The 15,349-nt window shown below is 47.7% G+C and overlaps 1 protein-coding gene across 4 annotated transcripts in view; it reads right to left on the reverse strand.

Annotated features, from left to right (window-relative positions):
* Positions 1–1,681: 1,681 nt before the first annotated feature.
* Positions 1,682–15,349, reverse strand: part of MASP1 (MBL associated serine protease 1) — a 74,982-nt gene continuing 61,314 nt past the window's right edge. For 2 of the 4 annotated variants that reach the window (XR_004734344.3, XR_013526891.1), the window contains exons 11-16: positions 14,193–14,330; positions 10,987–11,100; positions 9,882–10,067; positions 7,994–8,146; positions 5,614–5,713; positions 1,682–4,640 (exon numbers count right to left, since the gene is read on the reverse strand). Coding sequence is in view for 2 of the 4 variants with exons in the window: in XM_008981372.5 (XP_008979620.1) it covers positions 4,450–4,640; positions 5,614–5,713; positions 7,994–8,061; positions 9,882–10,067; positions 10,987–11,100; positions 14,193–14,330 (797 nt within the window). In the remaining 2 variants the exon portion in view is untranslated. The remainder of the gene's footprint in view (positions 4,641–5,613; positions 5,714–7,993; positions 8,147–9,881; positions 10,068–10,986; positions 11,101–14,192; positions 14,331–15,349) is intronic. The other 2 variants (XM_008981372.5, XM_002758162.8) reach the window with 1 other exon arrangement.

Here is a 15,349-nt window from a genome sequence, read left to right on the forward strand (position 1 = left end):
TGGCTGTGATTTCTTAGAACGCCCTTGTTTTTGATTACCCTAACAGTTTTGATGAGTGTTGGTCAGGTACTATGTAGAATGTCCCTCAGTTGGGATTTGTCTGATGTGTTTCTCATAATTAACCTGGGGTGATAGGATTTGGGGAGGAAGAACACAGAGGTACAAAGCCATTTTCATCATGGCACACAAGGTCACATACTATCCATATGACTTAGCACTTTGTCTTAACCTTGATTACCTGGCTGAGGTAGTGTTTATCAGGTTTCTGCATGGCAGAATTACTGCCCTCCTCACCACTTTTATACTGATTCTTCCGAAAGAAGTCACTATGCTCTGCCAACACTTAAGGGATGGGGGATTATGCTGCATCTCTGGAGGGCAGAGTATGTCCCTAAACTACTTTGCATTTTTTCAGTGGGAGATCTGTCTATTCTCCTAGTTGATTAATTCGCTCAATAATTTATTCATATAAGTATGTTCTCATGAATATTTTATACTTTGGGTTATTATCCGATGCTATGCTGTTTTGTTGCTCAAAATTCCAGCTTTGACCAGTGGAGCTCTGTCACTTGGCTCCTGTGTCCCCTTGACATAGCCCAGCATTGTGTGGCACGTTGAACACTTCCTTACTTTCTGGGACCACAAGATGCTCCAGGCTCAACTTGGATGTTTCTGGCCCCAGTCCTGGAATCAGCCATTTCTTCAAAAAGCCCTTGTTACTTTTATCGGATGATGATATTTTTGAAACCAAGATCTGAGCACTTAAGAGTGCTGATTGCTGCTGGGACATTTGTGCTTCTAAGTCAGCCCACATTTTACCCTTCACCATGCTTCAGTTTGCTCACCCGTAAAAAGGGGATAAGAATAGTCCTTTCATCACATTTTATTGTGACAAATTAGAGAATGTGTGTAAGAAGCAGATAGTAAATGCTCAAAAATGTTAGTGATTATTATTTCCCATGTAACTTTTTATATTTGAGTAAACTTACAATTCTCTAAGTTATGTCTTATCTTCTAATTCACCAGCTTCAACAATCTCAGGAGAGAGGTTATTCTACTGGTGTATAGATGTGGAAATTTAATAAATAAGGGAGTCAACCTGTGTTGCACTAGACCCCAAGTCTTTTGATTTTGAGACTTATTCTAGACCAAGATTGGCTACCACCTCTGTCATATGAGTGGTCCACACTCCCCTCCCTGACTCCTGCCCAACTCTTGCTTGAAGGGCCTCTTGGTGGTGGTGATTCTTTGACTCCTGCTCCCCAGTGAGCAAGATTAACTCATGGCAGAAACAAAGCTTATCCTCCAACCCAGAACAGGCCACTCATAGGCATGGTGCCATACTTTCTAAAGCAAACGTTGTACATATGATTCAAATGTATTAAATGCCACTGATAATGGTACATTTAATAAATGGATGGCATTTAATAAATGTAATGTGAATGCAGAAACATTGACCTTCTGGGACATTTTGATCATTTACAGGAACAACAGGACAGGTATTTAAACAGAACTGACCCCAAAACCTAAGACATACTTTGTGTATCTGCAAAACAATCTTTCCATCACAGCCTCTCTCCCTTCCTGGTACAGTAATCCTAATTAGAGCAAAATGTTGAAAAATGAAAACAACTCACTAGAATCATCAGTGCATAAAAAAACATACAAACCAAACAGGGAATTTTGACTCAATGCAGATGTTTATTGGAACTAATGTTTGGTTTTCCATAAGAACAACAGCTTCTGTTGTTCATAAAAACCAGGCGCGAGTATGATTGCTAACAGCAGCACTTATGGCTGAAATGACAGCTTCAGCTACACCAACTGTATTCTAGAGAGGTGGGCTTTGGTTGCACAAAGAGGAGATCTTTTTAAGAGGTGGCATATTAAAAAAATTTTCTTACTTATCTTAAAAAAAATAATATTCACAATTAATTCAAAAGGCAGCAATTCTACAGTTGGAATGAGCTGCTTTTGGGGGTGGTGAGTTTCTCCTCACTAGAGATGCTCAAGCATGAGGCTGTGACGTTAGAAAAGGTTGTCTTCACAGACACTTCAACCCTCTACTTCTATGGCTCTGTGAGATATTTGGGTTTCTTGGACCTTAGCAGCACAGCTAAGAAGTGCTTGTGGATGAAGGGGAAGCCTGGGTTCCACGACCTACTTAGACATTTTCTCAGAATAAGAATGAAATTGCAATTGGAGGAATAAACAGAATAAACCGGGTCCGGCCGGAAGTCAGTATTCGTGCACAAATCTTGAGGCCGTTCCAAGTCCTGTTTAGAATTCAAACTTTAAGGAGAAAAGCTCTTCTTGGTGTTGGTTCTGATCCCAGAACACGGGTCTACTGGACACGTGTTTCCATGGGAGGAGCTGGTATAATAAAGGAGATCTTGAGTGGATATTTACTACTGTTCTCCCTCCAGCTGGAACGCCTGCCTCTGTCTTATCTGTGGAAATGCCCCCTCTCCTCAAGGCTCCAGTCCAACCCTCTCTTCTGGAAAGTTTGTTGATTGATATCTCCTCCCCAACACCTTCATGCCAGAATGGTCTTTCTTTTGCCTCCATGACTCTCCAAAACAGCACTTGGCCGGGCTTGTTCTGTGACACAGTAGTCACTTACACGTTTCATGTCGTCCAACAGGAGCTCCTAGAAGGCACGAGTGATACTGTCCTCATCCAGGAAGTTCCCGCAGCAGTCAGCACAGCCTGGGATGTTGGGGTGTGCCCAGGCAGTGCTTGAGACGGGAAGGTATGGTGTCTTGGAATGCTTTGGGGGTGATTCCCAAACTGCATCGCAGTTCTTCTTTGGTATTTAAAATGGAGTTCCTGCTAGCTTGACAAGTGTCTGATGGAGCTGGGTCGCATTGCCACCTTCCCTTTACAGAATAAACCGCAGGGCACACACAGGTAGAATGACTTGTTTATAGAACCAGAGGCAGGCTGCGAATGGCTGTCCCTGAGTCTTCAGCCTAGGGCTTAACATATGTAAATTCTCATTCTCGATTATCTTCCTCTTTTTTTGCAGTAAGAGACCTGGAATTATTCCAGCAGCTGCATACAGGTCAAGAGTTAAAATCCCCTGGGAAGATCAGTTTCTACAAAACAGAAGACAGGAACTTAGAGCTTCTGATTCCTAGGAGGGCTTATATCTTGGAGCTCTGGAGGGCGTAAGGTCTCTAGAAGCTTCCTGAGAGAGGATGGGAGAGGCATTCTGCTTGGAAAACACATGTGGCCTTGCAAGGTTAGGGAGTTCAGGGTGAGGCTCAGGGCTGAGGAGTCGGGAAACAGCTGCGTGGGGTCAGCTGTGGACATAGGAAGGAAGAGTGCAGGGACTGGGGTACAAAGTACCAGCACTCACCTGGTGCAGCCCAGTTTCACAAGATGGGCAGGAGGCCAGGGCCCACAGCAGACGCTCTGCTAAAGAATAAGGAAGGATCCCTTGATTGCACTTTGCCTGGCCTACGTCCTTGGGAACCTGCCCGTAGTGGAAAGGGGTGGATATTGCAGGAGCAGCAGCAGCGTTTTGTCTGCATCGAAGTTCTTTGAACCTAATGTAATGTTTGCCTTTTGGTTACATTGGCTTTAATTCATCTTATCAGGGGGAAAATGGCTTCATTGTATCTTAGATCGTCAGAGGTTGGAGGGCCCTTTGAGATGAGGGAAAGGGACTTGCATAGGGTCATCCAGGGGGCTAAAGGCAGAGTTAGGTCTAGAACCAGGTGTCTGCCTTCCCAAAACACAATTCCCAGGATCCCTCCTGTCCCTGCTTCTCCCAGGCACTCCCGAAACCTGGTACCCAGCGCATGTTCCTAGCTACATAGCTAGGGGACGTACCAGAGGACTCAGAATCTTGTCTGTTTTACTTTTTTAGGGGTGAGGGCGAGGATTGATGCTGGGAAAGTCGCATGGTGGCAAAAAAGCATAGAACATTTAAGGGCAGGTGGAGATGGTCAAGGCTGAGGGGAGAGGCGTGTCCCTGATCAACCCTCAGACCCAGGCAGGGTTTTGTAAGAGAGCTTCGTCTGCCTGGTAGACACACTGACCTTTTGCTAAGTTGTATTTATTGAGAACTTAGTGCATGCTCTGCACCGTGTTAAGTGCTACGCATCTGCGCTATTTCTTCATCAGACTCTTATGAGGTAGGTAAGGTATACCATTTCCATCTTATGAAGAAACTGAGGTTTGAAGAGGTGAAGTCACCTGCCCAGCACTGCAAACTAGTAAGTGGTAGAGCCTGGATTTGGCCTTGTGTTCTGACCACTTCCCTGCTCTGTCTCTTTAAAGAGAGTGAAAGGGAGCAAAGATACCTGCTCTATTGCCCAGTAGTGGATAGGCTGAAGGAGAGGGGAAGGGGGGAAGGAAAGGAGAAATGGTCACTTGCATCAGAGGACTGTCTTCTGCTGCTGACTGATCACAGCAGGTGGTGCTGGGGCTGAGGAACCAAATTCAGTTCTTCACCCCGGTGACCCTCTGGATCCAGTCCTTGTTGTGGTGGATGGAGGAGTACACTCCATAGCGGTCCTTCTTCCCGCAGTCCTCACCCCAGGACACAATGCCCACCAGGTGCCAATGGCCTCTTTCTCTATTAAGGGTCACCATGGGGCCGCCAGAGTCACCTGCACAGGCGTCCTTTCCTCCTACGTGAAAAAGAGATGCAGATGAAGATAAAATGCTCCCCTTCCACAGCCCAAATCCAAAGGTGGTCTCGTTCTCCCACATCTGATGTGTAGTTCAGAGAATTGGGCACTAGAGGGCAGAGCAGACCGTTGGACCAAACCTGGGCTCCGGGCAGTTCTAGATCAGGCTGCATCAAAGCTCAAATGATTCTAGAAAGCATTGGTTCAAGCTTCTTTTTCTTTTCTTTTCTTTTCTTTTCTTTTCTTTTCTTTTCTTTTCTTTTCTTTTCTTTTCTTTTCTTCTCTTCTTCTCTCTCTCTTTCTTTCTTTCTTCCTTTCTTTCCCTCACTCCCTCCCTCCTTCCTTCTCCGTTCCCCTTCCTTCCCTTCCCTTCCCTTCCCTTCCCTTCCCTTCCCTTCCCTTCCTTCTCTCTCTCTCTCTTTCCTTTTTGTCTTCCTTCCTTCTTTCTTTTCTTTTCTTTTGAAATGGAGTTTCACTCTGTTGCACCCAGGCTAGAGTGCAGTGGTGCGATCTTAGCAAACTGCAACCTCTGCCTCCCACATTCGAGCAATTCTCCCACGTCAGCCTCCCTAGTAGCTGGGACTTGCAGGGACCTGCCACCGCACCCGGCTAATTTTTGCATTTTTAGTACAGATGGGGTTTTTCTATGTTGGCCAGGCTGGTCTCAAACTCCCAACCTCAGGTGATCCACTTGCCTTGGGCTCCCAAAGTGCTGGATTACAGGTGTGAGCCACCGCACCCAGCCTCCTTAAGGGAAACACTGGACTTGGGAAGGGAATGATGGACATTCTGTAGCAATCTTTTCTCTGATGCATCTTCTCCTGTGGAATCCCTCCTTGCATAGCATTCCTTCAGTCCCCCACACCACCACACTGGCAGCCCGCCAGTCTGGGAGGCCTCTGTGCTCCCTTGCTGGCTCTGCACCACTCCCTGGCTGGCAGCACCCCTGTGGTATGCCATCCTCTTAACCCACCTTCCTTCTCCCCAGCACAGATCATGTCCATGGTGACTTTCCTCTTCAGTGGGGCATAGGCCTTCTGACAGGTGCCGTGGTCAACAGTCGGGATTTCTATCTAGAACACAAAGCTGTTATTGGTCCCCACCCCTCGCTAAGAAGCCTCTGCTGTTACGATGCCCCTGAAGCCGGCTCCTCTCCACTACATACCTGAAAGGACCTGTGTCTCCCTTAGACTTAGTCTAAGAGACTGCTTCATGCAATAGGTAAAGGAACAATTGAAAGGAGAATCAGAAGACTCATGTTCTAGGGCAGTCTCAGCTATGAAGACCTTGGCTGTGTGAACCTGGGCAAGTAACGTGCCCTCTCTGGGCTCCAGTTCTCTCATCAGTAAGATTGAGATAATAGTACTTGCCTAGGAGATGTATTATTTCGATAGGACAATGTATACAAAAACGACAGTCAGTTTTCTTTTCTCACACCCCTACTGTGGGACCTAGGACGTGTGGCTTAATCATTGTTTTTCAGACTCTGAGACTGTTTTCTCATCTGAAAAATGGAAGTGGCAATATTTGGTATACTAATCACTGTACAAAGAGGAAATGCATGAACAAGTGCTTTGTAAACTACACACACTGGATAAATATTATTCACTGCGGAGTTATCACTGCTGGCTTTGCAGCAAGCTCTTTCTTTCTCTTTCTTTCTTGATGGAGTCTCTCTCTGTCACCAGGCTGGAGTGCGGTGGCGCAATCTGGGCTCACTGCAACCTCCACCTCCCGGATTCAAGTGATTCTCCTTCCTCAGCCCCCCAAGTAGCTGGAATTACAGGCGTGCACCACCACGCCTGGCTAATTTTTGTATTTTTAGTAGAGATGGGGTTTCACCATGTTGGCCAGGATGGTTTCGATCTCTTGATCTCATGATTCACCCTGTCAGCCTCCCAAAGTGCTGGGATTACAGGCAATAGCCACAGTGCCGGACCTCAGTTAGCACTTTCTAATGTTGTCCTCCCTCACTATAGTATGAGCATCTGTCTAGATGCTGGATCTGTGTTATACGCATTTCTATCTTACATAGCTTGGAGCTTAGTAAATACTCAGGAAAAAAATTTTTTTGGATTGCAGCAAAATTGATACATAAAAATAAAGCATTGTGACTATTATTGCCCTTGAACCAGTGTGGGGGTAACTGTTGGGGTAGACATTTGTAATTAAAAAGGGAAACGTGATTCTCTTTCAGTCAAATCAGGAACTGAATGGGCCTTATTCTCTAAACGAACAACTCCTGTGGCCCTTGCTGGGAGGAAACCAGAGGCCATTCAGATTCCTCTTGGGCCATGGCCTTCCATGGATAAGGGGAGAGGAAGCCACGGCAGGTTGGTCCTGAGGACAGGTCCTCAGCAACCTTTGAGCACCTGAGGATCATCGTTCAGGTACCATTATCAGCATCACTTCCTTTGGGAATCCCTGAGATGAGATCGGGTCCTCTTTTATATGTTCCGGAGCAGCCTACACTTCTCTCTCACCACTTTATCACATCTGAAACTACTTTCTGTCCATCCCACTTGACCATAAACCCAAGGGGGGCCAGAGACCAGACCTGTCCTTTTACCCCAGCACAGCTAGTGACTGGTATGGCATCTGGTACAAGGGAAACACCAAATAGACCCCTGGGAGTTAGTGAATGAAGGGATGAATGGTTGTTTCGAGTCCCAAATTTTAAGGTGTATCAAAATAATATACGTGGAAGAATTTAGAAACTGGCTGTGTCAGTCACAGACCCCAGTGATACCAGAGCCAGGCAGCTCTTGGAGAACAGCTCATGCTGCCCCATAACTTTGCAGTTGGAAATAGTATCTTATGGTCTAGAGAGGCAAAACGACTTGCGTCAGTCACCCAGCAAGTTAGTAAAAGCCAGGACTTGAAACCATGGCTCCTCAATCTTAGTTCAGTGTTTTTCTTCCTGAAATGACAGGAAGGTAAACTTCTGTCAAATGTAATTGTCAAGTTCATTACTGCGAGGATTGTGGTTCTCAAGAGCCTGGCTCGTTCTGGCCAATTTGGTGTGCAGTTCTCATGGTGCACAGCTGGATTATCACCCATGGGGGTGTCTAAACCTGCTGCTTTCTGGGAGAATTTTCATAAGCTAAGCCTTTAATAAGCTACCACGAAAACTTAACAGTGTTTAGAGGCTAGAGTCCATGACATGTAGAACAAACAAATCAGGCTTTCTGGGGTTCAAAATCCCATTGAACTTTGGAGGGGGGCCTGGGCTCCTAGCTTCCTGCTCACCAACCCCCGCCCAAGCCTCAAAGTCCCTAAGGGAACAATGTGAGCAGGAAGGCTCCGTGCAGGGCTGAGGTGTCGCTGTCTGCGAGTTATAAAATGAAGCTCACCTCCATCAGGGTCTCTGGGAACCTTTGCAAGAACTGCTTCCCCCAGCCACTGACAATGACCATGGCTCCTGGAGGGGAGAAGACACTGTGAGAACCAAGAGGCTATCTGTGGGGTGTTGGGGGGTTGCAGCTTGCAGCTCCATCGTCCTCTGTCTGTGGAGGAAAGACTGAATTATTCTTCTCGGTGAAAGGTAGCATGGTAGGGAGGAAGACGTGAAAGGCAACTGGGCATGAGATTGCCTTCAGGAGAGCTATGTGCACTAGTTTCTATGATGTGTTACTGATTTACTTGTTTAGTTTTCTGTTCTGTCCCACCCCCAACTAGCCTGAAACCTCGGCTCTGTGAGAGCATGATCTCATTCTTCTTGTTCACTGCTATATCCCCATGCCTATAACAATGCTGGCACATGGCAGGTGCTCAATCAAGAACAGCGAGTAAATGCAAAGCCCAGCCTAGTCTGCTACACGCTATGTGCCTTTAGCAAGCCCTCCTCTTTGCCCCCTTTCTAAGCCTCAGTTTTCCGATCCATAAAATGAGGATGCTGGACTTGGTCTTCTCTAAAACCCCTTTCAGACTTGACATTCTAGAAGTCTATGAAGTTGGTAACTCTGTGGGGCAATGCGGAGGTGGGTTGAGCACTGACAGAGCAATTATTTCCTCATCTGAAAAGGAGCCTGGATACTGAAGGCAGCGTTGAGCTTAAAGTCAGAAAAACTGTCCTATATCCCCACATCTGCTTCATACAAGCTGCATCTTGGGTGAGTCACCTTGCTGCCCCTTAGTTTTCTCGTTTGTAAAATGAGGCTACAATGCCACCTTGCAAGGCTTGCACGATGCACACATAAGTAAATGAACATAAAGCACCTGGCACATGGCAGGCACATGGCACCCATTAGGCAAAGCCAGCTACGCTTGTGCCTTTCCTGTTGGCTCAGTTCCCCCAAATACTCCTCGGATTACATCCCAGCCATTTTTATGTTGAGCTAAAGGAAGTGAACTATCATGTGGCGTTACTGAAATTAGAATGAAAGGGAAGCCAATTGGCATGGGTTGCATATGTTTAAGTATTATCTCAAACGTGGAAATATCACAGCCACCACATGGGGTATTATCTCCAGTGTGGAGGTAAGGGGATTGAGGCTTAATGAGGTTAAATAACGACCTTAAGATCACTCAACTGGGAAATGGCTGCAGTGGGGTTTGAGCCTGCGCCGAGTGTCAAGCCGTTGCCCCTTCGTGCCAGACCTACCCTTCTATACTCTGCTTTGTGGCCCTGGGGATGAGACTCTGATGTGGCAGTTCTACTTTGCTAGCTGTTTTTCTGAAAACAGGGGGCACTTTCAGAAAGGCAGGAAGACTTGCTGTGGTTGGTGGCATCAGCCTGGTAGTGGGTTTTCACCTCAGTAGTGGCCATTGTTTCCAGCTGTTTTCCTTAGCACATTAGCCTCTTCTGCAGACGTTCAAGTTCTGACTCCATAGGGCCCCTTCTCCAAGCTTCTAGTTTCTGCGAACTCCAGGTTCTTATCTTTGCTTCCTCAGCCCTAGGGTTGGCATTTTTTTTTTTTTCCTGCAGGTCCCGTCCCTGTGATCTCAGATCTTCCCTTTTACTTCTCCAATCCTCCAGTGCCCTATACTAAATTCTCTCTGTTACTGTAACTAGTCTAGTTTTTGTTTTCCCACATGGACCCTTAGGTCTGCCTGTTTACTATGTGCTTCCCTACACTTTTGCCACCTTGGACCCAGTTCTTGGCTGCTTGAGGGAAGCAGCTGGTGAGTCATGCAGACACTGCCAGCTGGCTTAATCGGCACCAGCGCTTCACCAGCATGAAGACGGACTCCCTGTGGAGGCACCAGCTGCCCTGCAGAGGTGGTGGTGGGGGAAGGTACCTTCCTGCTCGGGTCCCTCGGGGAGACAGATGGGCATCACGAAGGGGTTCAGCACTGGGCTCTCCAACAGCTCCACCAGAGCCACATCATTCTCGAATGTGTTGGGGACATACTGGGGATGGAGAGTGATGTGTTTGACCCTGAGATGCTGTTCATTTTCATCTGACCGGAGCCTCCAATGCTTGCCTGGGCAAGAAGAAGACATGTGAGCCACGGGGGCAATGCAGGATAAGGTCACACTTTGTTCCCTGTCAGCACCCACCCCAGCCCCGTCCAGCCCATGCTTCCAGCCTTAGCCCTTTCACTGCCTTCATCCACCTTTCCCCAACATCCCGCCCTGTTGGTCATTCTCCACATACTCTCATAGGTTCCCACCTCTCTTTCTTCATGAGCTGACGCTATTGCCTTGTAATGCTTGTTCTTATGCCTGCTGCCACATGTTCAATGCGTATCATCACCTTCAGTTCCTGGGTCAGACATTACCTCCTTCCTGTAGCCTCTCAGACTCTTCAGTTAAAAGTCTTTCCCCTCTGAATTTCCATGGCAATTTATCTGTTCTTCTTCTACAAAACTTACTGCTTCCTACTTTCCATTAGAGGTTTCTGCTCATATCTCATTCTTTTATTAGACTGTAAGCTCCCTGCAGGCAGAAACTAGGTCTTGATTATACTGTGTCCTTAGATCCTGGCACAGTATCAGTAGGTAAATATGTGTGGACCTGAATTGAATCAACTGATGGTCTGATTTTATAAACAAGAGGGGAAGCCTGGATTGTCCATGTATGATCCATTTGAAACCACAAGCTCATGGAAATCTAAAGCATCTTCGGATATTATCTAGACTGGACTCCTCATTTTATCATCATGAAACTGAAGCATAGACTTCAGTGCTTTGCTCATGTTCTATGACTGGAGAATCATATTTTGCACTTGGACTCAGGTTTCTGGACCCCCATCCCAAGTGTCCTGCCCTGACAAGTGAGGGAGCGAGTGAGTGAGCAGACACACCTTGGAAAGGGGCAGGAGGTCATCCCATTCCCAGAACCCCAGCTGGCTTTGGGAGTCAGCTTGTCACTCACTCACTCACTCACTCCTCACTCACTCACCCAGGATGATTTTGAAGTCAGAAGGGCTGAGCAAGTCTGAGGCATGTAGGGTGGGATCTTCTGGATCGAGTGACTCGTGGAGGCAGTGTGCAGCGGTCACAATCCAGCTGGACCCTGGAGAACAGAACACACGTACCGTTGTCCCACACTGCTTGGTCTTGCCTCCCTCTGCCTTGAGCTGAGGATCTTCAGGCTACTCCAGGGAACCCCTCATGACCTGCAAGTGGCCGTACTTCTCGCCATTGTATTTTATGGCCCCCGACTCAAACACTCATGTGGACCTAATCTGGAGATGAGGAATTAAACCTGTGATTTTTGCCTGCCTATTCCAACCCAGGCCTGGAATAAACATTGTAAACAGGACTTCAGGAATCCTTTAAGCCTGTGGCATTGGTGACAGCCAGATAGCCCAAAGTGGGTGCACAAAAAGCCTGTGGTCACTGGCTGCTTTCTCAAGTCTTGCTTCTCAAAGTGTGGTCCCTGGATGAGCAACATCAGCATCACCAGGAAGCTTCTTAGAAATGAAGACTCTTAGGCTGGCCCCACCTCAGATCCACTGAATCAGAATTTTCATTTTAACAAGAGTCCCCACTAATTTGTATGCACATGAAAGTTTAAAATTCACTAATCAGAAGCTAGATACACTGGCTGCACATTAGAATTACCTGGGGAATGAAAAAAGAGTAAATCAGGGGGACATTTATGTCATGGGAGTGGAGCCCTGGCACAGATAATGTTTTCAACACTTCCTTAGGTTAATTCTACTGAGGCCAGCACTGAGAACCACTGCTCTGATCTAGGCTTTTCATTTTATGGAGAGGAACCCTGAGGTCTGGAGAAAGCAGGGATGTCCAGAGTCACCCAGCAGGTTGGTTTCAGGGTCAGGGTCAGGGTCAGGGCCAGACCCCAGGGCTCTCAATAGTCAGCCTTGTGCATTTCCTGTGTCCCATCTGGCATCTTCCTCTGGATGAACAGGCATCTGCCCTTGGTTTAATGCAGGGTCAGGCTTCCATTCACCCCTTAGGTGGAGCAGATGACAAGCCCATCAGTAGCTGAGCCCAGAGACATACTCAGGATGAGCCAAGCAGAAAGAAAAGCTCTAGGACATGTGTGTGGGGGAGGCTGAGTATCAGGTGGAAGTTCAGGTGGAGGGCAGAAGTACTTAGTCCTGGAGCAGATTCCAGGCTCCACCCGGCCCTCTCAGGAGCAGCTATGTGCTCCTGGCTCCCGGCCAGAGCTCCACCTAGGCCCCTCTTCTCTCCCCTGGGGCATTTTGATCCCTGCCCATGTCTAGGACCAGATCTTCCAGATGGATCAGATGGGCTGAGGTACCCAGGTTAAGAGAGTCTGCCTTGGTGTGGGGCTCTGGGCTATTTAGGTGAACCCAGGGGTGAGCACTGTCCAGTTGAGAGACATCGCTTGGCCTGCCAGCTCGGCAGATTCCTCTACCCAGGCGTCAGTGTGGCCATGAAAGAGGTGCTTTTTCCTTCCTCTGTCCCTCAGCTGCTTTCCTGTTTCTTCTGACCTGTCCTATCCCTCCCTTGCTCTTTGAGACTGAATGATAGGAGGGGGTCAGAAATGATAGATCAGGATTGCTGCAGGGGTGTGAAGTGTGGGGGAATTCCAGCTTGGCTGAGGGTAGAGAAGTGAACACTAAACATCTTTCAAACATAAGTCATAGAGAATAAACACGCAATGAATAACAATATATGGTGGCCATTAGGGGACTCAAAAATTCAAGGTTTAAGAAAACAAATTCACTCTTAAAATTGGGTGCACACAATCCATCTCTCTTAGTTGCCTTCCAGCAACATTGGAGCTCTCTGGTAAAGCAGAGCCTTCCCTCCCTCTGCCCTCCCTGGCAGCTCTTCCTCCGCACCACCCGGCCTCTCTCTGACGTCCCTCCAGCTCCCTCCTCCCCTGGCTTCTTCTCTCCTGGGTGTCTTATGCCTGCCAATCTCTTACTCTTGTTGTGTTGCTCCTTTTTGTTTTCTCTTTTCTCTCTTTAATCCTCTGTCTTATTTTCCAGGTCTCTCTCAGTGTTCTCTGTCTCTTTCTGTCCTCTCCATTGCTGCTTTCCAATTCTGCTCCTCTGCCTCCCTTTCCCTCTCTCCCTCAGTCCTCTCCCCCACTCTGCTCCCACTGCACTGCCCTCAGCCCTGCCTGGACATTTATCACCTTCTCTCACTGTCTTTTCCTCTCTGGAGGACTCCTTTGAGTGAGAGCATTCATTTTTGGGCCTGTGAGGATGTGAGGATAAATTCCTTGCAGAGGTGGGTTTTTATATAGCCCTGGTGCTTTTGGCTGCGGTGCTAGCCCAGGCCGGGTGCCTTGCCAAGGGGATCCCTGCCCTGGAGCTGTCCACCCTGGTTGGATCTGGAGGAGGGTGAGGCTGAGTGAGAGGTTTGCCCAGCAGCCCGGGAGCTGCCCATGCAGAGGTGGACCAAGGTGGCCAAGAAGGTCAAGCCAGGCCTTCTTCCTCGGTGGTGAGATCCGTTGCAGAAGTGACCTAGATAGCCCAGATTGCTATTCAGTTTTCTTTTGATATCAGAACTGGAACACACCTTAGATTGCCTGGACCAAACTGTGGCAGAAAGAACCATCAGCTGCTCCTTTCTCACTCTTGCTCCCACTCCCTCCCACATTCCATTACAAAGGTGACAGTCTATTTCCCTGTCTTTTTGAATCTGCCTCCTTATTTCCATCCCTCATGCCCCGTTCTTATTCTGAGGCTATGCCTTCTTTCCCCACCAACGCAATGGACACCTCACTGATCTCCTGGCCTCCAGTTTCACCCTCCATTTTATCAATTCTGCTTCTGGAGAGAACTTTCTGGAACATACTTACCAACCTAGAGCAGTGTTCAAGATAAGTTAGAAATTTCTAAGCATGGCATTTAAGGCCTTTGTAAATCGACCTTCCCTGATCCCCAAGGGTGAGTTTCCTGGCTCTCCCTAACCTCACAGCCCTGGGATGCCCTGCCTTTGACCCCCGTGCACTGTTACTCATGGTTGAGAGACTCCCTGACATTATTCTTCCCAGTGCCAGAGACAGACCAGGATCCAGTCTAGTCAAGAACTCTTTCTACCACAATGTGCTTCTGTGCCCTGATGCTGGTGTGCAGTGATTCTCAATGAAGGAAACTTGGCAAGTCTCCAAGGAGGGGGTTTGGTTCCTTAGCTCTGCCCCTTCCACCTTCTCCTTACCTAGAAGGGAGCCCCCACAGAAGGGCTGCCCATTCAGGTGTGACAGCATGGCAATCCAAGGAGTTGTGCCCTTCTGGGCTGGGCGTCCATTGAAGATCCTGGCCAGCAGCTTCCTGGAGACCTTGGGGAGCCCACACACTGCATCCAAGGGAGGGAGGGACAGATCAGACTCTAGGCTCCTTCTTTCCCACCACGAGAGCTCCCAGCTCATCATCCTGTTAGGAACATCTATCATTTTTGCTCCACCAGCAAAATTGACCTTTCTGATAATAGCATCCCAATCTTTCTTTGGAATCTGCACTTTCCCCATTCTTAGTCTGTGCAGCTAGAGTTGGATTGACCTCATCTCTGGTTTCAGGGATAGGCGTGTGACTGATCAAAGCCATGCACTTCCTGGTTACAGCAATTGCTCAGAGATTGGTATGTGACCTTGGCTGGGCCAATGAAAGCCTGACTTGAGAATTTTTCTAAACATATTAGAGAAGAAAAAGTCAGTCCCTGCTGGAGTTGCCAAGTTATTAGCCATAAGCCCAGATCTGCCAGCAATCATGTCATTAAGAGTCTGCTGAGAACGATGGAGAAAAGTGGAGCTGAAAGTTGAGGGGTGAAGAGAGAGTGAGGGCTTTTCAGTGATGTGTGCCTATAAATGACCTCTATTTTCTCCCCTTAAGTTGCTTATGTTGGGTTTATGTCATTTACAAATGAAAGAGTCCCAACCAATAACTAATCATTTTGCTCTAGCCACAGGAATCTTGTCTCCTCAGAGAAGCCCTTCCTCAGGGCCTTGTGGGTTGAAGATCCCCACCACAGTGTCTGCCTGTTCCATCCCATTTTCCGCTGGCTTGGATTCACAGAAATGCCCTCACACTTTACAAGTGAATAGCCCTTGGAGACCATCTAGTCTATTGCTCTCATTATTCAGCTAAAGAAACCGAGGCCTGGAGAAGGAAATTGACTTGCCAAAAGGTATTTCATGAGTTAGTAGCAAGACTGTAATTCCAGGACTCCTGACTCCCAACTCTGGGCTTTTCTTACTCTGGCCAGCCCCCAAAAGTCTTAACTATGTGGCTTCCCAGAACACTCCTAACCCAAGCCTCTGGATCCAGGCAGTCATCTGCTACTGTTTTAGCTGTCACCAAGCTGAAGAAAATCTCAGA

Source organism: Callithrix jacchus, chromosome 15, assembly GCF_049354715.1.
Source record: "Callithrix jacchus isolate 240 chromosome 15, calJac240_pri, whole genome shotgun sequence".
Lineage (NCBI taxonomy): Eukaryota > Metazoa > Chordata > Mammalia > Primates > Cebidae > Callithrix > Callithrix jacchus.